Here is a 10,981-nt window from a genome sequence, read left to right on the forward strand (position 1 = left end):
CTCCGGACCCTGAGCATTTCTCAGCTGCTCTGATGATTCCTTTCTATCACGTTAAGACACCGCTTCAATCTTTTCCCCTCTCCCTCGAATAAGCTGAGCTCCTGATGACTGGAGATCAGCTGGGTGATGTTTTTCCCCACAGAAGGTTTCCTCATTAGAAAGTAGTTACGATCGGAAAGCAGTCATCAGGCACCGGAGATGTTTCTGCTCTCCCCCTGTCTGATTGCCCATCCTTTGCCTCTTGTTTATCCTTCCACCCCTCCATCTCTGGATGGCTCTCCGTGCTCCCTGCGCTCTCCCGGTCTCACTGGGAGACAGCTTTGAGCAGGAGCCTTTCTGCTTTCATCAGACTCTTTTCAGCACAACAAATCAGTTTCTCTAACCCTTTTGAACCTGATAGTTTCCCCTGGTGTGTATGATTGAGATCCTCTGCAGAGAAACCCAGGGCTGCTGTCTGCCCTTCCCTGTCCCATTCATTCTCCAGCCTCCAGGAGCTCCGTGCTAGCAAGTGCAAGGCCTTTGATGGGGCAGTTATTTCTGTCACGTGAACTGTGCTGTGCAGTGTTCAGAGCCCAGATGCCATTGATGTATGATGCCAATCTCTTATGTTGCTCAAGCCAAACTTCGGCAAAATCCACCACCAGAAATGAATTCTGGACGTGTAGCTTGATAGGAAATCTATTTTGTGTGTGTGTGTGTGTACATCTCTACACTATGAGAACTGTAAGTATTTGCAAGGAAGAATCAGTGGCGACCCAGTAATGTCTGCAGTACCCGGAGGTTGGCAATGAAATAAGCCCAAAAGCCACCATTAAATGCATTTTAAAATAAAGAAGACAGGTTTCTAAAAATGAAACATGAGTTTAATGCTGATTCTGCACAGCGTGGCCTAAGCAGGCAAATGTTCTGGGACATGAAGTCACCAGGAAAAGAGGTTTTGTAAGTAGCTGCCACAAAATAATAGTATCTTGATCAAGTGAGAGGGTAAGTGCAAGGAAGGCAGGGGATGGCAGGTTCTTCTTTCACCTGTTAGTTAGGTCAGGGATTGGAATCCTGTCACGTTTCTGCTTTTGGGATAGGAGGCTGCAGGTTTATCTGCCCATCCAAGCAAGCTTGGATGTGTCCCAGGACATCCCTGGGAGTGTGTGGGCTGTGTGCCTGCCTGTCCCCTGGGAGCAAAGCGTGGAGATGTGTCCCTGTGCTCTGCAGCTGCCGCAGCAGGATGGCTCCTCTCGTGCTGTTAGCAGCCTCTTCCTGTGAGCACAAGCACTTGAGCGAACCCCCAGCCTCACACTTGCTGGGATTTGCCCAGATCCACTTCTAAGGGAAAGCAGCAGCAGCTGAGGATGTGAGATATTGCTGGCATCTGCAGCTCCTGGGGAGTGTGGGGCTGCCTTCCTCCTGCGGGAGAATCCTGCAGCAGGGGAGGGGCGTTGTGAGTGGGGAGAGGGCTTCGGGTTTCATCAGGCCCCAAAAATCTAGCAAAGGGAAAGCCTTCTGTTGGGTGCACTGCTCTGTTAATCCTGTCGCTCGTGGAAACGCAGCCTTGGGTCTACTTGCTTGATGCTCGCCTGCTTTTGGAAAAGCTTGATAAAGATACAGTATTGGCCAACACAAAGCTCCATGCATTTGAGCCAAATTCAGTTGATTTAATAAAGGGAGGTGTATGGTTTATCTTGTTTTTTTTTTTTTTTTTCCCCTCTGGAGCATTGATGTGATTCATTCTGACGCTTTTGAAATGAAATATGTTGTTTTTCCAGGCCGGGGTCACAGAGATGGGTAATGATTGCAGCACCAGAGTGGAAGGGCTGTGATCCCTCTGCAATGCCTTTTAAGTCTCTGCCTTTTTGATCTAGTCTCAACTAGGGTGGCTCTGCCTGAGGATAGTATATAGCTCAGGGAGCTGGTTGCTCCTTTCGCAGGAGGGAGGTGCTGGCTTAAATTCCAGCACCAGAACAGGAGGCTGGATCTCCCATATGAGATCCCATATGGGCATATGAATACCCATATGGGTAGTGAGCAAGCTACGGAGCTGTTGGATGCTCCCTTTGAGCCTTTTGTCTTTTACTGTCTAAAATACCTGAAAATGCAGTTGGTTTGGTCCCATTTTGCTGTCCCATGCCCAGTTATCATCTATCATTTCAGCCGTCCGACGTGTCCCTCGTTTCCTGTGCTAAACTCCTGTCTGACACCTGTTGCTATTAAGTACTTGCTGCGTTCCTCCAGCGAAGGTTGGGGGGCTGCAGTGTCAGCAGGCAAAGCCGTAAGCATACACGTACCATTTGGCAAGCATCGAGCTTTGAGAAGCACTGCAACAGTTAGAAGCTGTGCCCAGGTACAACCACCTACTTTATTCCATCAGTAAGAGGGAGGTGATCCCATTATTACCCAGAGCCACGGGAACTACAGGGACGTCCAGGGAGAACCTTGGTGAAACCAAACAAGGGAATTCAGAACTAGCACACCGGACCCATGTTTCTTCCTGCACCAGTGAGGTTGTGGAACTCCTTGCTAGGGGGGACTACCTGGGGATAAGAACATAACCAGATGCAGAAGGGAGCTGGGCTGTTAGGCAGTTATTGGAGTTACTCAAATTCATAATGAATTTGAGGGAATAAGTACTCCATTTCACCATGCATTCTTCCTCATCAAGATGCTGCTGAGATTCTTGTGCTCTCTTCACCAGGAGATGGCTGCCTTGGCTGGCCCATTTGTCTGCTTTGATTCTCCCACGTTTCACTGCAGGCTTAAGGTAACAAGGCAGAGATCTGCCGCCAGCAATTTATCAAGATACCCTCTTCAGGCTGCAGTGCTGACTGCGTGCAACCTAATTGTCCTAAAGCACCTAATTATTCTATCAGTGATTTGGCTTTGTCCGTACGAGGCACTTTGGATACAGGGAAGCAGAGCTGGTTCCGAGGCGATGGCGGCCATGGGACACAAGTTTCTGTGGGAGAACTGCACAATAAATGGTTAGGTCAGCGTGTCTGGGGCTGTCTTGGTCAAATGAGGTTATCTGTGAGTTTGTTTGTATAGACGTGTAGCTGTGCATTGCTGTTGGATTTTGTCCAAGGCTCAGAAACAGGAGCGAGTCTTCAAGAAGATGTTTAAGACAAAAGGTTGCCCTGTCCTTGGGGTAGGCACAGGGAGGTGACTGCAGGAGTGTGACCAACCATCAGGGCTGGATTTACAGCTGGTGGGAGATAAGGTGGTGCTGTCTGACTAACACCAAGGCTGGGTTGTGGGCTCAAGTGAAAGGGAGACGGTGGGTGTGCTTAAGGAGGAAGGATTCGCCTCTTGGCTCCTCCAAGTGTGGCGTGAGGCACGGATAGCCCGAACGCAGATGGGGTGTCAGTGGTGCAGGCTGAAGTCAAATGACTTCAGAGGAGCAGGCAAGGGAATGAATATGTGAAAACACAAGTCTGATGCAGTGGATTTGGTTACGGGAGGTCTGAGAGAGCACATTTGCCCTTTACCTGCATGGGAAATGCTTGAGAAAGGCTGGGGGAAGTGTGTGTACATGCACCCCGGGCTGGGAGGGAAGGAGGGAGGGAGGGCAGCAACTGGTGTGCCACATATAGCCTCTGGCTGACTTAGCACTTGTGCCTGGTTGCCCTCCTGCTCAAGGTTTTCTAATTCTGTCCCAGACGATGTCAGCGTCCTCCAGCAAGTGGCACTGAGACATACAAGGCATTCCTCTCAGAGCTCTGAGCATCTCCATCCCCCTTGCACACCAGGAGGGCTGCTGGGGGAGAGAAGCGGCTCCCCGGTGGTGATGGCAGCTCTGCACTGCCTTCAGCTCACATTCAGCCTGTTAGAAACCCTCCCGGCATCACTGTTCTCCAGGGAGGAAGTCAGGTTGCCTAAGCACTCTGTGCAGTTTGCTTTTCACTGTCCCATAAAACACTTGATTGTTGTTTTTGGCCTTTGCTTCCCCTGTGGTTGTACCAGCATTGGCTCGTAGGTTACAGGGCAACTCTGAAGTGCAAATGCCTTGGAAAAAATGCATCCGAAATGTAGGTGAGCAGCACTGTATACCACATCCCCAGCAGGCCTCCTTACTGTGGGCCCTGTGTGGTTTTAGATGTGGAGATTAAACACTACATGATATGCAGATCTTGGTGCACTCTTTCTCTCTCTCTCACATGGTGTTGTGAAAATAATCTCTACTGCAGTTGTCTGACTGGATGCAAATGAGCATCAAGCATTTGAGGAGCACTTCCTTTCTCATAAATCACTCAGCTTCTGAGCATCCTGTGTCTCTTAGTGTATTTATTGCTGCCTGTAAAGTAGCTCTGGTGGAGAATGACATGGGGAGGCAGAGGTGACATTTTGCTTTGGGAGTTTGGGGATCTGAGACTATTGTGTGTCTGGGCAAGGCGTGCCCTGGAGGCAGCTCGGTGGAGTCTACACTGTGCCTTTTTGGCTGGCCTTCTGGCCAGCACTGCCACCAGCTTGATGCCTATGGGCTTGCTTCCTCCTGGAGCATCAGCTGGTGTTTTCTGATGACACCACCTCCTCTTACCCCAGGGGGATTTTCGTTCCCACTGTCTGACCATAGCTGGGAAGGAGGTGTCCAGGCAGCAGGTAAAGGAGCCTCACTTCAGAAAAGTCACAAGAGGATGATGTGTGCTCCATGATGGCCTTAATAGCAGCAGGCAGACTCAGCAACCCATTACAGAGCTGTCTGGGGGACAGAGCACACACTGAGCTGCCTTTGTTCCAGCACTACCACGTGTCCCCCCCCACACAAACCTGACCAAGCCACTTAAAGCTATCTGTGGTGGAACTTGGCCTTTGTGTTGAGCTCATAGCACCTTTGCCTTCCTTCTGCATGAGAAAACAGCTCTTGGTAAGGCCCTGAAATCATCACGGTGAAGCTGTGAGCCCGTTTTGGGGGGGAGCAAGAATGTATATGTGTGCAAGGCCTCTCCTCCAGGATGTCAAATAGCTTTGCTGGCCTTCTTTAAATAGCCCGCTGGTGCTGTCCCCCTTATTTAGCTGTAGGGAGAGAAGCGACACGGTGATGCTCAAGAATGTCACTTTGCTTCTCGTGTGACCGATGAGATCAGAGGTTGTTAGCAGGAGATTCACGGTGACCCCTCGCTGCAAGTGTGGCCGGGGGGACCCTGTGGCCACGGGGGCACCTCCAGCATAAAGAAAGCTCTGTGGGAGGGCCCTTGGCAGTCAGTGCAAGCTGCCTCTGCCTCTACTTAGAGCACTCTGACTATTGCATTGAAAGCTGCTGTTCTCTATAAGATGCACGTATTCAGGGCTGTGGCAGTTGACCTGCAGAGTGTGGTAGGAGCAAGGGCTCAGCCTGAACCACTTCTGCTCAAATGGGCAGCCCCAAGGTTTTCTTCTTGCTTGTTAAACTTCTGTCAAAGTCAGTTGCTTTGCAACATGAGATGACTTCAGAGCTGCCAGCGAGTGGCTGATGACATACTTTATGGATACTGTTATCTCGAGAGGTAGTTCAGAAATGCCTGTTATCTTCAAATACTTTAGCCCCAAACTCATCTCCCCTGAGCAGCTTCGTTAAGTCAGTAGAGCTTCAACAGTTGGCTGTGGGGTGCGCACTTGCAGGTGCAACCTTTATTTTTAACCCTTTTCCTTATAAGTTTTTCTTCCCTTTTTTTTCTTTTCCTAGGGCAATTTCAAACCATGCAAGTGAGAACAGCAAGTGCAGCTGGACCCCGAGTGCCACAGTCATTTGGATGGATGTTTGTGGAAGGAGCAGTCTGAAATGTCAGTGGTAAGTACCATGAGGAAGTCGTTCCTTCTGTAGCTTTGATGACTCCAAAGCAAATGGGTGACAGACTGGATCATGGAAGATGGTGCTGCCACATCCACATGCAGGAGTACCCTGACACAAACTCCACGTCTACAACTTCTTTAAATCAGTCGTGCCACTTTTTTTTTCTTTTTTTTTGCTTAGAAATGGCCACGTAGAAATTATTTATCCATCCCTTTTGGCAAATGAATTTCAGTCGCTGGAGTTTTCAAGGATGGGTCAAGATAACTATTCTCAATTTAAAATCTGGGCCATTGTGGTTAACTCGTAGACCACCAAGTATCTCTGGTCCCTGAAGCTTCATGTTTAGTTCTCATCAGGTCCTTTGAAGAAGTCGTGTCAAGTGAATAGATCTGGTGAAGGTCGTTGCCAAAGAATGTAGGGCAACTAAATTGAATCAAATTAGAAATTCAAGTGACTGTTCTGAAGTGTATTTTCTGCATTCATGCAACAGTATTATCCCCAGAGGAAGGAACTGAGTGATTTTTGCAGAACTCAAGCATGCTTTCATCTCTTGTGTTGAGATGAAGTGCTGGCTGCAGGTATTTATCTGCTTTTCCGATTGATATCCTATGATACCTGTACAGTCCCAGGGGAGCAGAATGCCAGTCATGTTTTGGAACCGATGTGATGAAATGCAGCGCAGGTCGTTTCAACACAGAGGATCTTCCTCTACATTTGCAAGCCCAAATGCCTCATAGCTTTAGCCTCCCCAGGAGGATGATAGGATGTTCCCTGGCAGGCCTCATGCTTTGAGATGTGGGGCCCACGTGATCCGTTTTGTCCCCAGGTGCTGTGTGGAGTGTTTCTGGCTGGCAGGCATTGGCCAGTGTTTCATTTTGGCTCCTCTTTATCCGTGATGTGTTTTCTGGCAGAATTCCTGTGGCGTGTGCAGTTGGGTCTCTTTCCTTGTAGGTTCCTAAAGTAAACAATTTAGCTGAATGTTTGAGTGCTTCTAACTAGCAGTAGCACCAAACCATATGTGCTGCAGTGACTGGAAGCCAGTGCTTCTCTTCCAGAAACTGTTATGAATGTATTTTATGTGTTTGATTTGCCACTGTGAATGTTACACACAGATGATGGTTGAAGGCACTGTCTTAATTAATCTCTTATTGTGCTTATGCGAATTGAATTGGCAGGGTCAAGGAGGTTGCTTAGAATCAAATTATAACCTTTGGGGGGCTTGGCGTAGGGTCTCCTGACTTCTGCTTTGTTCCCTGTGATGGCGCATAGGATTTCATATTGTGATGAAATCCTGTTGAAGTAATTGAGGGTTCTGAAAATCGAGGTATCCAGAAATCTGTCTGTCACTATGAGTGGAACTTGGATATAACCTCCACATTGTTGGGTCCATTTCCCAAGGGTGGGATAGGAAGTGCTGTAATGTTAACAACCTGCAGCCAGTGCCTCCCTCTTCCCATGCTGAGTGTCATTTTAACACAGCTCCTATAGGATAGGTTTGAGAGTTGGGCAGCTGTACATTTAATGCTGCCATACTTACCAGCCTGGGAGATGTGAATCCCATCTTTGTGCCTGCTGCATTTGGTATTTGACAGGAGTTAGCTGGGAGTATCTCTTCCGTTTGTGCTTTTTATGATCATCAACTGAGACTCTAACCCACCTTTTATCATGCACTAGGGCTTGTGCTCCTTTGGACCATGGCTTTGGAGGTACCTCCAAGGAAGCTTCCAGTATGGCTGCGGGCCCTGCTGGGTTGTTTAGTTTGCAACACTTTCTTTCCTTTTTCTCCTTTAAACTTCTTCCAGTTCTCTTTTTGTTGCTGTTACGAAGGTGGGGTTTCTATCTCCCCTTCTGAAAGCTTCAATTTCCACCAAGATTTTATATGGTGTTGTTATCATTGTAAGAATGTAAAGAATAATCAAGTTGTTCTGCTGTGGACTTCAACGTTTGATGCAAGTATTCTGCTCGCCCTTGGCTGCTACCCTTGGCTCTCCTTCCCAAGGGTGCTAAACGCTGAGCAGTATCCCCAATGCGTCTGATTTAGTACATCTGCCACCTGCACAGTAGAGGTAAGGACAGGCGTTCCCCAGTTCCTAATTAACTCGACAGAGCATTTTGTCCTACAGTCCAGTCTCTCCAAAGGGGAAGAGAAACTCAAAGCCACAGCATGGTTTTTCTTTTCACTTTCCTCCATTTAATGAAAACCAGCAGCCTCCTTTCATGGGTTTTTGAACTGAACATCCATCCTTCTACTCGACGTGTCTCAGATCACTTCACTTTGGAACTCTGTCACTATGGGTGGGTTTGTAAATAGTGAGCAACAGCTGCCTCTGCTCCACGTGATGTCTCTGGGGCCTCAAGAACGTGTAGTGTGCTGTACACTGTGAGGTGCATCATTAGGGTTCAAAAAGAAAGAACCTAATGGGAAACAACCGTATGGGGAGGGTAAAAGCAAAGGTGTGAATGGCCAAGCTTTCTGGTAGGTGGCTTCAAGGCACAAGGGAGAGCTGGAAAATGGTTTGAATAAGACTGTGGTACCCTGCACATTGAGGTGCTGCCACCTCTGAAGACTTGGATGTTGGTAATGGTTGATCTGCGGTCTGACACACCTTTCCTTTCAGAGCACTGGGGGCACGGGGGGGCTGAGTTACCATCATCCCAGTGCTTAACAGCACGTGCTCATCCCTTTGGAAAGCGCAGATGGAGAATCTGTTGCTTCCAGTTCAGTTTAAGGAGGTCACAATTCAGCCTGCTTTCCAGTTCTGTTTTGGATCTGAGGACACCCTGGTATGCCTTATTTCTATTCATATTTTATTTTTTGCATGCATTAATTTCGTTCCTGCCTTCAGTGTGCTCTGAAGGACAGAGCTGTTTGCTTTCCCACGGACGTCACAAACTGCCGCTTGGATTCTTCTCTGTTGTCTTTTCTCTCAGCCTTAATTTCATGCCCATGCGAAACTCCCAGCCCTGTGTCACATCTAAAGGTTACGTCCAGTGCTTCAGCTGGAGCTGCAGAAGGCATGCCCAGCAGCTAGCCAGGGCGCCTGCCCTGCTGTGGAGTAGATGGCCAAGAGATCCCTGCTGTTTTTAATAGCTCTCTGACAGCCTTGGCCAGCAAACGTGGCACATTTCATTATAACTCAGTTTTCACGCAGGCAGGTGACCTTTGTGGTGACAAAGTTAAGCACCTCAGCCTTTTGCCATCTCTTTAAAGAGCTGGTGGCAGTCTCCTTGCTGCTGGGCTGCGTGCTCCTCAGAGTTCATCCAGGGCATAGGCTTGCGTGCTGGCAGAGGGCAGGGTCCTGGTCCACTTCATAACAGATCACGCTCTGCCTGCGCCCAGTTCCCTGGACCTACCTTCACAGCCCACATCTCCTGTGAGCTTCCAGTGCTGGGCAGCTCAGGGTTGCCTGCTCAGCTTAAGGATGTGGGAGAAAAGCGAAGCAGTGAAGTGCCAAATGAGTTATTGGAGGAGCCCCAGCTTGGCATTTGCAGCCAGGGGAAGGAGGCTTGTCTGCTGAGCCTCAGTCCAGGGAAGACACATCCACTGAAACATACAAGATGATCTGAGAGGTCTTTTCCAACCTTCATGATTCTATGCTTCTATGCTGTCTCTCTGGAACAGCTCTCGGATGTCTCCAACCTCTGTTCTCCGAGTTTCTTCCCTTTGGATGGAATTCTGATGTTTGGAGAATTGTCGGTGCATCACATTGAGACGTTATAGGCTTGAATCCAGCCTGATTCTCCCAGTTTTAACAGAGCCCCCCGAGTTACCTTCAATAGGAGTGTGAGATAGTTCCTGTTCGCATCAGGAGCCGGAGCAGGATGGCACGTGCAGCTCCCATCATCTGAAGTTTCTGAAGGTTTCAGCCTGTCTGCACGGGCACAGCGTGAACTTTTCACAGTGAGAGATGTGTGTCAGGCTGTGTGTAGCTCTGGCACAGCCCTCATTTCTGCTGTCTGTGTCCTGCAGAGGCTTCCACTGGAGATGCGGAGGATCTGGGCTTATGCACATCGTATTTAAATCTTACAGCGAGGAAAGCAAGGAGAGGATACCAAGAGACATTTCTTGCCGTGAGGAATGCCTCTTAATTTCTCCCTCACTGTCACAAATCAGGAAAGTGAGTACTAATAGCACTGCTCCTCTCTTTCACAAGGCATTAATTCAATACTTGCTCATACAGCACAGAGCCAGTGGTGCTCAGTGGTGCTGTGGTCTCCCCTTCGCTGGTGGGAGTGTGCCTTAAAGGAGAGGCAGCTATAATAAAACTCAGCCAAATGGTGGAAACATGATCAACTCCTCAACCCGATCAGAGCCAGCAGCCGCTGAGTGGAACATTTGCTCTTGCTCTGCGTGCAGCTGCATGCTGTAGCGTAACTATTTATGGGCCAGACTCCAATGGGATTTAGGGACGATGAGGCACTACCAGCAGATTTGATTACTGCCTGAGATCGCTGCAAATGCTGCAGCAAACTGCAACAGCCGCAAAATGAGGGCAGTCTGACGCGTGTCCTGCCGGTGAGAAATTCCCCAGCCATGAGGGGATGGAGCTAAATGGCTCCACACAGGCGCAGGATTATGTTCCCTTCTTAAGGCTTCTGCAGTTGTTTTGAGCACCTCTGGGCCTCCTCCGTCACCGGTTGTCTTCCTCACCGAGAGCAAGCTGAGCTGCGTCTTGTCACCCACGCAGGGTGTCAATGGCATGGTCACCATAGAATGGCCTGGGTTGAAAAGGACCACAGTGCTCATCTAGTTTCAACCCCCCTGCTATGTGCAGGGTCGCCAACCACCAGACCAGGCTGCCCAGAGCCACATCCAGCCTGGCCTTCAATGCCTCCAGGGATGGGGCATCCACAGCCTCCTTGGGCAACCTGTTCAGTGCGTCACCACCCTCACACTGGGACCATTCAGTGCAGTGTTGTGATAACCCAATCTGCTGTATTTTCTCCTCGGAAGGGGCAGAGGGGATGCACAGCATCTGAGGGTGCTGGGCTGGCTGTGAGGTGTCCTGTTCAGCACAGAATGGTAAAGACAAATGGCTCTTGTATCTCTGGAGTTGGATGCTATATGAGATACCTTATTCCTCTTCTCCCCATCTGCTGGGACCTCTTCAAATCTAGATTACCCTAATATTGAGTTGAGCTTGGTTTTGGGGCTCTCCCAGGATGCTGTTGTCCAAGAGCAGCACGGAGGGTGCATATTTCCTTGGGCTAAGAAGGTTTTGC

General features: G+C 49.1%; 1 protein-coding gene across 1 annotated transcript in view; it reads left to right on the plus strand.

Moving 5' to 3' along the window:
- Positions 1–10,981, plus strand: part of CPS1 (carbamoyl-phosphate synthase 1) — a 177,872-nt gene that overhangs the window by 28,482 nt on the left and 138,409 nt on the right. Inside the window, exon 3 of the mRNA XM_040703530.2 lies at positions 5,651–5,755. Coding sequence (XP_040559464.1) covers positions 5,651–5,755 — 105 coding nt within the window. The remainder of the gene's footprint in view (positions 1–5,650; positions 5,756–10,981) is intronic.

This window comes from Gallus gallus, chromosome 7 (assembly GCF_016699485.2).
Source record: "Gallus gallus isolate bGalGal1 chromosome 7, bGalGal1.mat.broiler.GRCg7b, whole genome shotgun sequence".
Taxonomy (NCBI): domain Eukaryota; kingdom Metazoa; phylum Chordata; class Aves; order Galliformes; family Phasianidae; genus Gallus; species Gallus gallus.